The 17713-nt window shown below is 35.9% G+C and overlaps 1 protein-coding gene across 2 annotated transcripts in view; it reads left to right on the forward strand.

Annotated features, from left to right (window-relative positions):
* Positions 1-17713, forward strand: part of thoc2 (THO complex 2) — a 108102-nt gene that overhangs the window by 24666 nt on the left and 65723 nt on the right. For both annotated transcript variants that reach the window (XM_067387932.1, XM_067388817.1), the window contains exons 9-15: positions 162-254; positions 3653-3808; positions 9661-9833; positions 10858-11053; positions 11959-11997; positions 12428-12558; positions 15795-15896. In XM_067387932.1, coding sequence (XP_067244033.1) covers positions 162-254; positions 3653-3808; positions 9661-9833; positions 10858-11053; positions 11959-11997; positions 12428-12558; positions 15795-15896 — 890 coding nt within the window. The remainder of the gene's footprint in view (positions 1-161; positions 255-3652; positions 3809-9660; positions 9834-10857; positions 11054-11958; positions 11998-12427; positions 12559-15794; positions 15897-17713) is intronic.

Here is a 17713-nt window from a genome sequence, read left to right on the forward strand (position 1 = left end):
TATAACTTTTTTCAAATGTACAAAAGTAGTAGGAATACACTGCGATCAAATACTTGGAAGTGTAGTGAACATTATTTTGCACAGCTGGATTTGTTTGCCCTTTTCTTAAAGTAGATCCCTGTCTGTAGTCATGTTGATCTGGTGTTTTTATGTGTCCACAGGAGCCTAATGGAGAAACGCCATCATCTCTGTACCACATCGCCGCAGCTCTTCTTCAACACAACCTCATCGCTCTTGAAGACCTCTATGTTCATGTGAGTGGAAGATGCTGTTTGGAGTAGCATCATCAGTACTGAAACTGTAAAAATGCGATGATACTGGACTTTTGGAGCTATTTGTAGTTGTGCCATGCCAAGCCAGTTTTTCATACTGCTCAGAGGAGCAATGGCCATGCACACACTGCAAAGTTTCAGGAGTGACAACTGCATTTAAATGCAGTTCTGTGTGTGAGTCACTGACAAAATTGCAATGACTGACATAGTGGTAATCACAGTAACATTTTTGCTTTGAACAAGATGTTTAACCCAGGAGTTCCAAATCCTGTTCCTGGAGGTCTACCTGCATGCAGAGTTCAGTCCCAGCCCTGATCACACACACCTGTCTGTGATTATCAAGTGCTTCTGATGATCTTAATTAGCTGCTTCAGTTGTGTTGGATCAGGGTTGGAGCTGAACTTTGCAGGAAGGTAGATCTCGACTCATTTTGCCAGCACGGGTCACATATGTCATGCAGTTGCCCCTTCTACAAAAGAGTATTTTAATGTTAATTCTGGTAATCAACATAATCGCAATTACAAAATCAAAGAAATAATCGACAGTTATGATTTTTTCCATAATCTTGCAGCCCTAGTTCTCATTCAAAAAAGTCTTCAAAGTAAATTTCATTTTTAAGCTTTTTTATGCAGATTCACTCCCCTACAAAGTCACCCCAATCATTTTAGAATGGTTAATTTGTTTCCAAATAGAGCTATTCAAGTCATCTGGTAAAATTTTCATATTTCAATATAAATCGCAGTAAAACAAAATATCACAATGTCAATTTTTTCCAATACCGTGCTGCCGTAGTTTTTTCCATAGAAATGCGTTATTCACTGCCGTAAAGTGATGTTACTGCCAAATTTGTTGATTTTATTTTAGTAGTGATAGGCCTACTACACTTGGTGGGTCTTCAAAGGTTAGCTCACACAAAAATGCACATTAATTATTCACCCACATGTCATTCCACACCTTCATTTATCTTTGGAACACAAATCAAGATATTTTTGATAAAATCCGATGGCTCAGCGAGGCCTCCATTGCCAGCAAGATAATTAACACTTTCAAAAGTGTGACTTTGGCAATTTGGTACACGCTCCAAACCACTGTTCCAAAACAAAAGATTCATAAAACTTTGAAGCTTCATGAAGCAGTGTTTTGAAATTGCCCATCACTAGATATTGTTGAATAAAGTTTTTGGCGCACAAAGTATTCTTGTCACTTCATAACATTAAGTTTGAACCACTTTAGTTACATAAACTGTTTTAAATATGTTTTTAGTAGCTTTCTGGGCATATGAAAGTGTTAATTATCTTGCTGGCAATGGAGGCCTCACTGAGCCATCGGATTTCATCAAAAATAGCTTAATTTGGGTTCCAAAGATGAACAAAGGTCTTACGAGTGTGGAACGACATGAGGGTGAGTAATTAATGACAGAATTTTTATTTATGGTTGAACTAACCCTTTGGGAGAAAGGTGATGACATTAACTTGTTCATACTGTACATTAGCCGCATCTTCCTTTTCTGGCTGAAGGTGATTCAGTATTTTCAAATATATTTCTTTTGAGCAAAACAAGCAGAAAAATGGCGTCCTTTAAGGTAGTTTAAAAACACAATTCTGCTTATTAGAATTGCAGATGCACTTTGACTCAATTTACACATGGTATTAATGTCCATGTGGACAAGATTGAATATTTGCTGTTGATGTGGGATCTACATGTATCTGGAGCATCACGCTCATAATAGAGCAGCTTAGAACATAGTGCCAGCTTAATGTCATGCTTGGGGTAATGCCATTTTGATATTCACATTTCATATTCAGAGAGGAAAATAGTTACAAAATCTGCAACAGAAATACACAATATGAAGGCTTGTTTTAATATCACTGTTAAATCCATGGGAGAATATGCATTAAGCTACACATGACGGGTGTAATTAGCCCTGGACAAACTGAGCTTGTTCTTAACAACTTGATGGTGCATTGCTCTGATTCATATCAAATAGTGACCCCATCTGAACAGGCCTGTGCTCGGTTAAGTGCAGTTTTCCCCTAAAATTGTCCTTAGGTTTCCCTTAAACTTACAGGTGTTGCAGAAAATAGCACTCAAATGTTCCTTAAGGTGAAATGTCAAACTTAGAATTAAGTGTCCTTAGAATTTCCCTTAAGTGTCTATATTTCATTTGAGTAATCCCTTAAAAATAAGTGTTGCATAACTGAAATTTTTTATTTTTATTTTTTTTTTATAAAAATTGTGACATAAGGTTTGGAAAACTTCACCTTAAGTGTTACATGGAGCGAGCAGGTTCAATCCAAGTCTTGTAACGAAACACAATTGGCTGCTTTATATGATAAACAGATAATAATTTAGGTGTTTAATCACATAAGCATTAATCAAATTACATACATAGCACATATCAAATATGGTGAACTTAAGATCAAACGTGCATGTGAGAACAGTCCTCATTGGTTGCACTTCAAGCATGCACGTTTGAGCTTCTGAAACAGCATGTGGATTACTTTTATGTATTTCAATGATTGGACAGAAATGATGAGAGAATATTATAAATATCTTTATTTGTGTTCCAAAGATGAATGAAAGTCTTATGGGTTCGTAATGATTGAGAATTTATAAATGAATATGAAATTAATAAAGTTTCATTATTGGTTTAACTATCGTTTTCAGTTTACATCTTGTCTGGATCTTTTCTTTTTAATATTTGGTTTTCTTTTTTGTTTTCTTTATCTATATTATGCTGTTTTCTGTGAAAATTTACTACAATCTGTGTTAAGAAATAACGTGTCAATGGCAACAATAGGTGTTTATGGCAAATCCTGTGTCTCTGTCGTAAATCAATTAACAGTTTCCTTAAGCCGGGCACACACTGTGCCATTTATAATAGCTTTTTTACGATTGCTGCTTTTCAGACTGAATGAACATAATCCTCATGTCACACTGTGGGATCTCAGCTGTCATTAATGTCAGACTGTAAGAAAATCAAACGTGTTAAACTGACGCACGCAAGAAAACTTGAGTTTTACATCAACCCATAAATGTTCGGTGACTGTGAGCTGCATTACACATGGTCATGAAATGGTGACTAACAAAAATAATCTTTAGTCTTAATTTTGATTATGGCTTCTCTTGAAAAACGAGGAAACGGCCCAATTGTGGTCAAAATTGCACAGTGTGAACCTGGCTTTACCTAAGAGAAGTGTTTAAAGGATTATTTGCAACACCCTCAAATCATTCCCTTAGCTAAGAAGAAATCATTGTTTAAGTATCACACAAAAATAAGGTGCTTTATGCAACTGGGTACTGTTTTTTTTTTTTTTTTGTGTGTGTGGTCATTATGCCCTTTGATGCCAATGTTAACACTTTTATGTCTCTTTCCTCAGCTCCTTCCACTGGACTCCAGCATTGTTGAAGAGCACAAGAGAGAGATCCTGGAGGCCAAGCAGATTGCGCGCAAACTCACCATGGTGGTCGTTCCCTCTGAAAAGACAGACGACAAAGAGAAAGAAAAGGAGAAGGAAGAGGAGAAGAATGAGAAGGTAACTTATCTTTGTTGTAGCTTATTCAGTAAAATTTAAACTGAAGCATGTCATTCCTGCACCACTAGTGGCACCAGACAGAAATGTGAAAATGACTGTTCAATGTTGCTATTAAAGGAGTAGTAATCCACAAATAAAAATGGTCATTGTTCAGTCATGTCGTTCCAAAGCCATACTGACGAATCCAAGTGCTTGAACATTACTGTAAGTGGATCTGGTAGTTCGAGCTGGTGTGATTAAGTGGAGGCCGGGACTAATTTGCATGTTCATCATTAGTGTACACTAAATCCGTTCATCTGCATATACTAAATGAAGCAAGGGTGTAGAGGTACATTCAAGCTATTTTAAAGCATGAAAACATTTTCAGACGAAATCTCTTCAGAATCTTGTTGTTCATCTTTGTTGCTGTCATCAGTTGTGATTGAACGACTCCAGTCTGAATATACTCAGAGGTGCAGTACAGCTCCATCACACATCAGAGAGACCCTCAGAATGCTTTTATAGTGTTTTTCCTGGGTCATAAATGGTCTTCGGTCACACACACAGTTACAAAGTACCCTACCCATGTGAACTGACAATAAATCCAAAATAAATGCATAGAAACAGTTGGTAATATTAACTTCCTATTTATTCCTATATATCCTATTTATTCATGAAATAAAAAAAATCCCCAAATTGACAGAAAATTAGTTTGTTGACACAAGACCACAGAAGAGTATATAATTTAATGGTATAAATCCTTGTAAATGTCAGTGTTATATAAATGCCTTTTGCTTGGCTGATCAGGTGCTTGATTACAGCGGTGCTTGTACAGACACTCAGCGTGTTCTCAGGGACTCTGCGTCTGATGGGCATTCACAAAATGTACTTCCAAACACAGAGATAAGATGCCATTTAATCATGCTGTGTACTAAGTTAATACTTTAAATTAAATCTTCACTGTATAACAACAAGATGCGTACAGAATGCATGCAAGACTTTAAAATGCTGTGCAATAGGCATTAATGACGTTATACAATTTATAAATATCTATCTTCAATTCATTCAGAAGTACATGCAATATATTTATTAGTTTTGTCTATTGCTATATTTACTATAAAGTTTATAAAGTCTGTAAAGGCCGAGAGAGCTCAATGCGCTGCAACTGAAGAAAACATGCAAATAGAAAAAACACCAGCAAATTAAGAAAACGTCTTTGTCAGTTTGACAATATATGTCAGTGCTTCCCACAGGTTTGAAATATACTTGCGGTGGTAGCCGGGTGAAAAATCCTCCTATTACCCACAGCACAAAAATGGTCTACTACATGTGACAAACAATGTGTGATTTTTAACAGTATTTTTATTTATTGAAGTTAATTTTAATTAAATAACATATACATTTAATTACATACTAACATTATGCATTATTATGCATTGTAAATTATGCAAAATTACAGCATTTAAATGGTTCACATTATAGTGTCTCTCTCAGTGAATAGGACACAGATTTTACTAGTAAAATTTATAAAATGAATAATGTGTCAAAAAATGTTCTTAGTCTTTTCTTTCTGTGGGGGAGACTACAATAATTTACTATGAATTAAATGGCAATCAAATTAAATACAATTTATTGTGTAACCAAAATACCAATAATGCCCAAAAGAAAAAGAAAAAACTTAGCGTGTGACTTAATTATAAACAAGCCATAAAGTAGACATTGTAATAATTCATCAACTTGAGTTCATTAGCAATCGCTTGGCATAAATCTGCGCTTTTCTGTGATTGAGAATCACTTTGAAGCAGTCTGAAGCACTGTTGCGCGAGCTTGTAGAACGCGCAACAGCGCCGCCTTGTGACTTTGCAAAATGCAGCTCCCTTGGGAATGTTAGCGGGAGTAAACAGTTCTGGCGCACACATAACGAGCACGTACGAAACGACTAGTTAATCGATCGCAGGTGGTTTCATTAACTTGCGAGGATATAAAAGTATAAGAGGATAAAAATAATAAGCAAAAATATGTCTCCGAATATACTTGGGCGGCCGTTATTATACGTGGGCGGCCCGCCCAAGTAAAGTCTAGGTGTGGGAAGCACTGTATGTGCTGCAAATAATCACAGCGCAACCAAATACAGATACACGCAGCAAAAGTTTGCAATGCACCCAAATACATTAACGTACTGCAGTAGTTCACAACGCAACCAAATACAGAAACGCGCGACAAAAGAAATGTTTCAAGGGGACCCAAAACAAGTGACAAACCTGGCTGGGACATGCTTATTGTTCAATATATACACGCCAGTGTTGTCGTCGATTACCTGAAAGGCGAAAGGTTTTTTTTTTGTTGTTTGTTTTAAAATCCTTATTGTATGTGCATTGTGAGTATTTACAGCGAGTTTCTGTATTTGGTTGTGTTGTGAACTTTTGTTTTTGAGATCACTGGGACACTGGGGTTTGCAATCTTTGCATGAAAGTTATGCCTGTGAAGGAGTCTCAAACCAAAGAAAGATTTATAACAAGCACTTTTGACATGGGATGCAGTTTTAAAGTCTTTTAAAAACATTTTTAATGAGTCCTCCTCAATTTTAATATGCACGTGTTGTCGCAAGTGTTGTGTGGTGATGTTATGAATTTAAGGAAGGCAAATTAATTGTAGTTCCTAATATTCATTTGATAAAACTAGCCTGAGATTAATGGGAAAACTAGCCAATTATTGCCTTGATATCGCCAAAGGCATCAGCCTTTGGTGATATCTCTATCGTCGATACACAATACTGTTGCATTAATAATAAATCGATAATTTTAAACGGTGTTGATAAGAAAAAGAAATACTCAGTCAATCAAAACAGTGGTCTATAGCCTTTGTAAATATTTAGCTAATTAATAAAGGATTGTGTTCAATAGCATATTGGCTTTTGCTGTGGTTTTCAGGGTTCCTACGTGGTTTGGAAAAGTATGGAAAAGTATGGAATTTTATTTGAGTAATTTCCAGGTCTGGAAAAGTATGGAAAAAAGAAATCAGAGTATGGAAAAATATTTGTGTTTCCAGACTATTGTCTCTATTCAGTTATCTAATTTATTATACCTGCAAACTAGACACTTTACAGCGAAATTATCTCTTTTGAAACAAAATACATAATTTATGTGAATCGTGTAGATCCGAAGAGGTTTTTTTCAGGGCGAGTGCGTGTCTCAGGATTCTCACAAGAATGGAAAATGGGCTACTTTCCCATAGACTGGAGTGAGTTGTGATCTTTCTTGGTGCTCTGTGGCGTGATAGATCGATGTAGCGCTCGTGAACCGACCATCTCTTCTGCTTTACTAGTTACAGCACAAAATAAACATGATTGAACATCCGAAGGTATGTTGAAAGATAAAGTACAACTTACTGAATTCTGTATCACATGCAATCGATCAATCATTGTTTCAACTGCAGAAAGGCATCAATAAAACAGCATGTAAAAATATCACATTTAGCCTACCTCAGAAAAGCCGTTCAATGGCCAAAAACTCATTATTCAGCTACAAAAATGAACTTCAAGAGGAGCATTTTGCTAAATATATGCACTATAGGCTATTGCATATTCATTGTATTTGTACTTAACATGTGCTTCGATATTAAATGTATAAATCTGTTTCATGACAGCCACCATTTAAATGTTTAGGCCTAAATAAAAATAAAAAAAGAGTAGAAAAATAATTGTCATAAATTTATATAAACTTCCTTTAATTTAGCCTATATGAAAGTAGCTTGCAAATCAGTTTTAACCTATTATTATAATGATGGACCAGCTGTGGTTCCTTGTATAATTTACAGCATTAGTTGAGAGAATTTTTTTTTTTCTTTGAGGAAATTTGCCATGTACTTGACCTGATAGGCCCCAAATGAATCAATATTGAATCGAAGGTAATCAAATCAAAATCAAATTTTCAAAAGTTTTCAAAATCAAAATTTTCAAAATCAAGCAAGCTTCTGAATCAAAATCGCATTCAATTGTGAAATTTGTGTCAATTCTCAGCCCTACTGTCAATAATTTATTATTATTTTTTTTACTTGAAACAAATGTTGGTTTTGCCATTTATGTTGTTGTCAGAGTGCACCAGAATGCTTCATTTACATGTTAAAATCACAAAAATCTTCTCCTGGGGGAGGATGCCCCCAGACCCCCCTACACACCACCTTTTACACCTCTTTTTACTTTGCAGATGTTTATAAACTTATGCATTTCTAAAATATTACGGAAACTGATACTGCGCTTTTGTAGGCTACTCGTACTCGTAGGCTACTCTATAGAAATGTGTTGATATCAACAAATACTGACAACAGAACAGAATGGATAAATCAGAGAAGGATTTCTATGAAGTAAATGTGTCGATTTATTAGAATGTTAAACAAATTAAATATTAAATATGTAGCGAGTGGTATGGTCAGAAAGGGAAACAAAGTCACTACCCTTTTAAACAGGGAATATATTAGTACTTGTAGATTAATCCCCAACAGAAGTCACACGGGAACGTAGTTTTAAGAAGAGAAGGGCCTAGACGTGAATACTAAATACAAAACTTTATTTCAACAATCAAACAATGATGTAAAAATCACTAAAAGACTGTAAGACCCCTTCTACAAACATGAAGCAGAGAAAACATAGAAAAGGAGACCGAGGCTTACCAATGGCAGAAAATTGTTTGGAAGGAGGTCTGGAAATTTAAGTCTGGAAAAGTATGGAATTTTGAAATGGAAAATGTGTAGGAACCCTGGGTTTTGAACTATATATAAAAAATATATATTAATCATCAACCTCTGGTAAATTCTTGGTAAAGCTGTAAGTTATTTCTAAATATTACAACAAAGTTATTTTATTTCAACAGAGCAAGAATATTGTGTTTTCCATGATATGACCCCTTGATTCCTGCTAAATGATAATGTTTTATTATTGAGTGACATTTAAATGTTCACATTTCATATTGACAAATGAAGATGGTAAACCAGAATGATTGATACCAATAATAAAGCGAATATAATGTAGTGGTTTTTTTTTTTTTTTTTTTTTTTTTTTTTTATATATATATATATATATATATATATATATATATATATATATATATATATATATATATATATATATATATATATATATATAAATAAATAAATAAATAAATAAATAAATAAATAAATAAATAAATAAATAAATAAATAAATAAATAAATAAATAAATAAATAAATAAATAAATAAATAAATAAATAAATAAATAAATAAATAAATAAATAAATTTAAAAAAAAAAAAAAAAAAAAAAAAGTGTTGGAGCATCTCCTTTTCTCTAACACATGTGACTTTGAATAAAACAGTTGCAACCATTTTCGATTTCAAGAATGTTAAAGAGATATTTAAACAATTTGCATAGAAAACCTTTTGCAGTACTTAAAAAATGGAGGACAAGTGGATAAGACATTCAGAGCATGTTTATAAGTTTGTTGAATATAGTTTCATTTTTTTCTTGTGCTTTGACAGAGTGCATTTACTGTGCAGTCGATGCAGAGCATTGGGCATGATGTGGAATATCAGATAAATAAAAAACAAAATTCACAAATTATCAAAATATTGTTAGTGGCAGCCTAGTTTAAACATTTTATCTCATTCCAACTGAATATATGAATATCCAGGTTTTGCAGTAGTAGTTGTGGGTAATTAGACTTTGCATTTGTATGACTTGTAAGCTGTATGAAACAACACAGATGTTGTGTGTCGTCTGTCTCTGAAGATAAGAATCCCCTCAGACTCACCAGACGAGATAATGAACAGAAAAGCATGTAATGATGCCGTATGTGGAGGTGTGTCCTCCACTCCTCTAATCTGTTTTTCCTCTCATGTCAGCCTCCTGATAACCAGAAGCTGGGGCTGCTGGAGGCGCTGCTGAGGATCGGTGACTGGCAGCACGCTCAGAGCATCATGGATCAGATGCCAGCTTTCTACGCCACCTCCCACAAGGCCATCGCCATTGCACTGTGCCAACTGCTTCACCTGATCGTGGAGCCGCTCTACCGCAGGTACAGCTATTAGACACGTCTTCTGTTCTGGGCCTGTAACAACGTTCTGTGTTAGTTTACAGCCATCTACTCAGTCACTGAATCATCCTGACTGCCTCACTGAATCACAGATCCAGAGTTTATGTTTAGCTCTAAATTAACAGAGAACCATTACTCTGATTATGAAATCAGTTTTATTTTTTCCCAAATTCCAGATTTATAATTTTATTTTTTCTGGTTTCTGTTTTAATTGTTGTTTTAAATTTTAATCAAAAAGGATGTCTAATCAATTTCATAAAACGTTCTCATAAAACTACAATAGTTGTTATATTAAGAAATAAAATTAACAATAATAGTGCCATATGGATTTTTTTTTTATTTAAACGGGCCGCGCGCTGAATCGGTCCATATTTAATGATGCCCCAAAATAGGCAGTTACAAAAATTAATAATAAAAAAAAAATCTAGGGGGTATTTTGAGCTGAAACTTCAGAGACACATTCAGGGGACACCTTAGACTTATATTACATCTTGTGAAAACGCGTTCTACGGCACCTTTAAAGTGGGCAGGTGCAGGCACGTTATTGTGATCTTTTTTTTGTGTGTGTGTGTACAAATCATTTGTGTTTTTTTTATTATGAGCTTGTTCTTGTTCGCTGTTTTTTTAGCAAGATCAGGCAACACGAATGTATGGAGTGTCTTGCACCGTACACATACAGAAGAGACATATCTCTGATGCAGCATTAATTTTTTTTTGTGAATGAGGTCATCACTACCTGCATTTTTCTGGAGTTAATTTGGTTAAAATTACTAAATTGTGTGTAAATTGGGTTTCAGCGCTAAAAGGTGAGCTGACCACCGAATTTACCTGCAGTGTGTACGTGGTCATACACACCCTACAGCGATCAGAACATGGTCCACATGAGACGTGCTTTGAGCAGTATTGTCAGGCTCTAGAGCTGAGATAGAAGCACAAGTGAAAATTATACAGCAGTTGTATATGGCTGAGCCGTGTGTTGAGCTCTTTGAATGTGTTGTATTTTTAGGGCCGGAGTCCCTAAAGGTGCCAAAGGTGGTTTAATGACACCTCTGCGGAACAAACAGGCACCGCGGCCGGCCGAAAGCTTTGACGATCTCTCCAGGGATGTCTTCACCATGCTGTGCTACCTGGGCCCTCACCTGTCCCATGACCCCATCCTGTTTGCCAAGATTGTGCGACTCGGCAAGAGTTTTATGAAAGAGGTGAAGAATGACACATGGCTGCAATTATATCTTCAGTATTTCTCAATATTAATTTGTTTTTGCACTGATTCAAAAGGTTTTTTTCCCCTCAATCATAGCCAACTATTTATATAGATATGTATAAGATAGACATTGTAACATTATTTTTGAGTATATTTGACTGTTAATCCATGAAAAAGAGCTAATTTTGGCATTTGTATGTTAGAGGCGGCTTTATTATGTGTGTGTTCTTCGGATGTGAGCTCAGTCTGCGGGAAGGAGTAGAATTATGCACAATCCCTTGCTGAAATTCTGACCCGGTCACACCAAGGCTATGTCAACAACGCCTGTCAACTCTCTGTATGAGAGGAGAGCAAGAAAGCGCATCTGGTACTGGTTTATCGATACTGCAGAAAGGAGTATTGGAATTGTTTCAGATATTTCAGTATCGATACATAGCAAAATAACAATATTTTTGACAACACTACCCTGACCCTAATATAGGACAAGTGGTTTGCGTGATGGATGGGTGGATAGTGCTGATGCAAAAAAACAAAAAAACAATTGCAATCATTACAACACCTTATGAATACAAATATCTCAACTGTATGTTGGCTATACAATGGGTGTGAGTGTTGGCTCACATAAATGTAGAAATGATTCACCACTTTTCACTACTGTACATTATGCTTTAATAGCCAGATAGATGGACTTCCTCCAGTATTATTACATAATTGTCCTTGTATTTTTTGGGAGTCAGAGAATGTAATGGTGTGTCCCCGAGGTTGATGAGCTCTATATCAGGGCTGTTATTAGCTCTTCGGCTCACTTTAATGTAACCTGTGTGAGTTGTGTAGTCTCACTTTATTGTCGGTTAGCCTCTATTGATCACTGTCTGTCTGTGTATTTGTGTCTCTCTCTCTCAGTACCAAAGTAAAAGCAGACAAGACATCAAGGACAAAACGGTGAGTCATGGAAAGTCCTAAGTGGGAATCTAAAGTTGTATAAAAACAGCAATGGTTTATGGCTTTTTTGTTTGCTAAATTCTCGAAGATCAGTGCTGACTGTATGGTGTATTTTGACATTTTTTGATGCCAATTTAAACCAAATTAAACCCTTGATATATTCTCCCAAACTAATAATGTTAATGATTTTTAACACTGAACAGCTGCTAATTTTATTTGTATGCATTTGGCCAATGCAGTGGCCAAATGAGTTTTCTTGAGAGATTTTAAACGGTTCCAAGATATTCAATACGGGCAAGATATAGTAGAGATCTCTTTTTCGGGCCCTTGATTAAAGCAGTGACTGAGAGCGAATGCTGGTCTCCAGCCTGTGTGAGAGCTGATTGTATAGAGGTATATGAAGTGATGGATCTGTCTGTGTCTTTGGCAGGACTCTCTGCTGAGCTGTTTTCTCAGTATTGCTGATCAGGTGTTGTTACCATCTCTCTCACTCATGGAGTGCAATGCCTGCATGTCGGAAGAGATCTGGGGCTTCTTTAAACTCTTCCCCTACCAGCACAGGTATGGTCAGTTCATCACAAAGCACTGTTCCCCTAACTTGTAGGTCTACCTGTTCTGGACAGTGTATAATATAAGCAAATATATGAACAAAAACAAAAAATAAAACTGCATTTGGCACAAGACATGCTTTAAGGCTCTGTCTCACACTGCCCAGGTAAATCTCACACCAAATTTAAAAAAGCCAATGCGCTGCACAGACCGTTTGGCATATGACATTGAGAATTGCGAGAGCAACTCGAAAGCACAGCTAAAGACCTGCAACCTTTTGATTGGACCAGTCTGCACCAATCACATTTTCCCCATACCGTGCAAGGTCATTGTATATAAGCTGCTGACCCCATCTGCTTGACGGTCACAGAAGGTGTTTAGGCGGCATTGTGAAAGCAGTATTTGTGCACTCAAAGCAGATTTAAATGTCTAAGATAACTATAATTAATTTGAGTTGTTAATTTTAACCTTTAATAATCCCTGAATGTTTACAGTATTAGTTGAGTTTTTCCTTGAGAAAAATGAACATGTAGCTTTTGTACCGGATATTTATTCAAATTAATCTATATTGAACAAAGATCAGAATTGTATCGCAAACATATAAACTGAAATCATGAAATTTGTGTCAAGCATTAATAAAAACGGTAGGATATTTTATTGTACCATGTAAACATTGTATCATGTTGTCATTAAATTTTATGAAATTCTTTTTAGTTACCAAATGTTTTGAAAATCGCAAATGTTGGCAAGAAAATGCTAGAAACATGCTAGCAGTGTGATGATTCACATTAAAACATGCTAAATCATTCTAAAGCCCAGAACACACCAAGCCGACGCCTGCAAACTAGTGGCGAAGAAAGCAGACTGCGGGGTTGGCTCATGTCGGCAGAGTCTGGGTTCAAAGTTGCCCTGACACACCAAACCGTCACACCCGACAGCCAAGTAGCACGTCCGTTCTGTGCCTGCGTAAGAAGCCTTTCCGTACCAGCAGGTGGCAGTAGCTGAACAGCCAATCAGAATGATCAGACATGTCAAATATTGACATGTCATTCAACATGTCAAATCGGCCGAAAAAAAGCCGATGAGGACCAACTTCAGTCGACGGTGTGGAACACACTGAGTAAACTTAGTCGGCCGACGAACAAAAACTGCCTGACGGCCGACTGTCGGCTTGGTGTGTTTCGGGCTTAATGTCTTAATAAATTCTAGAAACTCATTAGCAGCAATCTAAAACATGTTGGCAACATGCTAAAACACCCAAGCAACATATCGATCTATCCGTCTGTCTTTCCTTTTTTCTGATGGACTGTATTGGCTTTAAAACCTTTTTAAGCTTTTAAAAACCTGAAAAATGTATTCATTCTAAATATAGTCAAAGGATGTCTTCAGCTTACTTTATCTGATAGAAATAGGGATGCTCATTTCGGTTAAATTTCTTGACCGACAACCGACGCTCGTTATCCGATTATTAACCGTTAACTGATAAGATTATAATATTGTATAGCCTATATGATGATTATATGACATATATATGACATTAAATAAAAAATACAATTGACGAGTGTCTGTGTCTTCCACGGGTTTATTTTAACATGCAAACAGCAGCATAGAACAGATAAACAGAACCTGGATTCACATTATAAAATTGTCACGCACCTGCAGCGTTTCTGACAACAGAAAAAAATAATTTAAATAAAAGGCATAAAATAAATAGGCCTACACTAAATATTTTTCACTTAAATGTTTAACAAATTAAGATGACAAAACAAAAACACGGTGAATCCATTGAAGCTTTGAACAACCGGTATTTTAGACATTTTTCCGTCAAATAAAAATAGCAGGACTACCTCAAGGATTGTTATTGTTATGGCCACGGACGGTGCACATGTGCATACCGAACGCGTCTTTCCGCGCTCATGGGCAAAGGAGTTTCTTTGAAAGGCTCGCGCACGAGACTGAGCGGAATGCGGGAAATGAAGTATACCATGGCCCTAAATTGTAATTGACTGGAGCTCACGGTTCACATCGAGAGAAATGGGAACGCGGGGGCACCGCGATGCGACCGCAAAAGGCACTTTCACTTTCGTGATCAAAGTGCATGCCACTGATGAGCTTTGTAAATGCAGTATTACAGTAGCTATACACATACCAATTAAACGCGCAGGTCTCCTCTCGTGCGTCCTCCCCACTGTCGCCGGTCGAGGCAATAATTTTCGTTTCGCTTTTAGATCTCTCTTTTATAGATGCCATCAATGCTTTCAACTTTCTAGATGTAATTACCGAACTCAAAACAGTCCATAAACTACAAATCCTCACGAAAACTTCAGTCAAGCCAGCTCGCGCGTCAATCTGAGAGATCAGCCTCTTACCTTAAAGTGTCAAATTTATCGGTTTCTGAATGGACGGTTTTGGTTGATTGACAAACGCTAACGTTCGGCCACGATTTAAATACCATCGACCTGTCCTAAAACGTTAGCACGCTGTGATTGATTGCTTGGAGATCGCGTGTTTCTCTGTTCGAGAGCACACATTTCCTCTTCTTCACATCTGCGACAAAACAGTTGATTATTTATGAACGAAAGCTCACAGAAACGTGAAAATGGTCTCATTTGAAAGAAAATATCTGATTGAAGCAGCCCTTATCAAAAGTGCGGGGGTCGAATTCTGTCTTTTCAAAACTGCGGGGATCCCCCCTGTCCCCCGTGCCAACGGCGCGCCTGACCCTTTCTATCGAAATGGTCAGTACTTCTTTTCGCTCGCTTCATTTTGCTTGTTGCTTAGCGAAATATGTCTGGCACGTGTGAAATGCCCTGCCAGTTAACAAATAAGCATATATGTATATATAGCATATTTTTTCTTTAACCATGCAGCAAACAGCAAAAAAAAAAAAAAAAACGTTTAACTGATAGTATTAATCGGTTAAAATTCTTACTTTCGGTTAACGGTTAAACGGTCAATGTGAGCATCCCTAGTTAAAAACTGTTAAACGTGATCGTAGATGTGCAACATTATGTGCTGTTTTATCATGGGAGTTGTTATATCAAATGATTGTGTGTGATCATATACCATCTGAAGAATGAGGCCGTTTTTACTGCTGCATCACTATTCCTTTAATGATATTCCCATATATTCTCCTTATACATGCATCTAAACGCAGTTAGAATGCCTTGATGAGTAAGGCAATGCAAATATATAAATAATATAAATTTGTGTTGCCTTACACAAGAATCTCTGTTTTGTGAAATTAGGTATCGCCTCTATGGGCAGTGGAAGAATGAGACGTATGGCAATCATCCCCTTCTGGTGAAAATCAAGGCTCAAACGGTAGACCGAGCCAAATACATCATGAAGTAAGTTTACTTTCTAGCTCAATCTAAATTAGGTCTTCAAAAAGGCTCTGCAATATAATCCTGAAACTGAGGTCCTCTGGCCTGTAGTGAGAAGAGGTGTTCCTAGTTTTAAAGAATTTTTATGATGAAAATCACATGGAATTCTGAATTCAGTCTTTATTATCTTGAATTTTCTTTACTGAACATGCTAGTGTGGTGTAATTAGGAGACCTTTTGTGGAGTAAAAAGCCCAGGGAAAGTTTATTTTCTTATATTGAGAAGATGGTCAAAACTCAACAGTGACCATCTAGTTTTGCTGCTGTATAGATAAATGAACTAAATGAATAACTAATGTTTTTTTACAATGGAAATGAATGAATACTAAATTTACTTAAGATGGACAATGACTGTTTTCTGTTAAATTACATTTAATTTAAATGTCCACTTAATATTTAATATTTTGCCACTTTCTTTATGATAAAAATGCTACAGCCTGTAATGTCTTGAACAAGAATGTGGACAACAAAACATGCAAACTCTGAGCTTTTATTTTGAAATCGGGATGACTAGTTTGCATATTTAGAAACACATTGATGTATTCTCCTGTGAATCATGACAGCCCTAGTAAAGACATTGTGTTTTAAAGGAAAATAAATGCTAATACATTCATATAAATACTGTTCTTTTTAACTTTGTTTGTCAAAGAATCCTGGAAAATGTATTGCTTTTCATAAAAATTTGAAGCAGCACAACTGTTTTCAATATTGATAAATGTTTCTCAAACAACAAATCAGCATCATTGAATGATTTCTGAAGAATCGTGTGAAACTGAAGACAGGAGCTAATTACATTTTGAAGCATTAACATAGAGTTTTAAATTGTAATATTTCACAAAAATGTTAATCTTACTGACCCCAAACTTTTGAATGATAAGTGTAGGTACTGTTGCGAGATACCTGTTCTTTTTATTTCCTCCATGTTTGTTTTACATAAAGAATGGAACCAAAGCCTTGAGCAAAAAAGTTTTTTTTTTTTTTTTAAATACCAGTAAACGGGCAAGGGTACACAACTCTTCTACTGTAGCTACTGATTCCATATGAAGCACTGCGAATGTAATTGAACCAGTTTGGGTTTAAGGCATTTTCTTATCAGAAAACTCCACTTGCGTCTTTTAATACTCTAATGCTAAAATTCCATATTAAAGGAATTAGTTCTATTTAAGACTGTGACTTACTCACATGCTGTTCTAAACCCACAATTTCTTTCTTTACTTGAAACACAAGAAGAAATGCTGTAGAATCTATTGACTACTTGTTTCCATATAATGGAACTACATGGAGAATTGGGCTGTCAAGTGCTTAAATGGAGAAAAAAAAAAAAAAAAAAAAAAAACTGCATAAGTCCATAACTCCTTGGCTGTATTTCAAGTTTTATGATGACTTGGTGTGGTAAAAACACAAGTTTAAGCCCGTTCACACCAAGAACGATAACTATAATGATAACAATAAATATATAGTTCTAATAAAATGGCACAGTCAAACGATATCTTTGGAATCCATATCAGACCAATATATTTTTTTTAAGGCTGATGAATGATAAAAACATTGACAGCCAATCAAAATCCATCCTGCTTTAAAGACCTCAAACATTTAAAGTGGCAGAAGTTAAAGGTCCCGTTTTTCGTGGTTTTTTTTTTGTTTTGTTTTTTTTTAAGCTTTGATTGTGTTTATAGTGTGCAATATAACGTGTTCATGTTTCGCGTGTAAAAAAAACACAGTATTTTTCACATAATTTACTTATCTGTATACCGCTTTTTCCACTGTCATAAAAACGGGCTG

This window comes from Chanodichthys erythropterus, chromosome 1, assembly GCF_024489055.1.
Source record: "Chanodichthys erythropterus isolate Z2021 chromosome 1, ASM2448905v1, whole genome shotgun sequence".
Taxonomy (NCBI): domain Eukaryota; kingdom Metazoa; phylum Chordata; class Actinopteri; order Cypriniformes; family Xenocyprididae; genus Chanodichthys; species Chanodichthys erythropterus.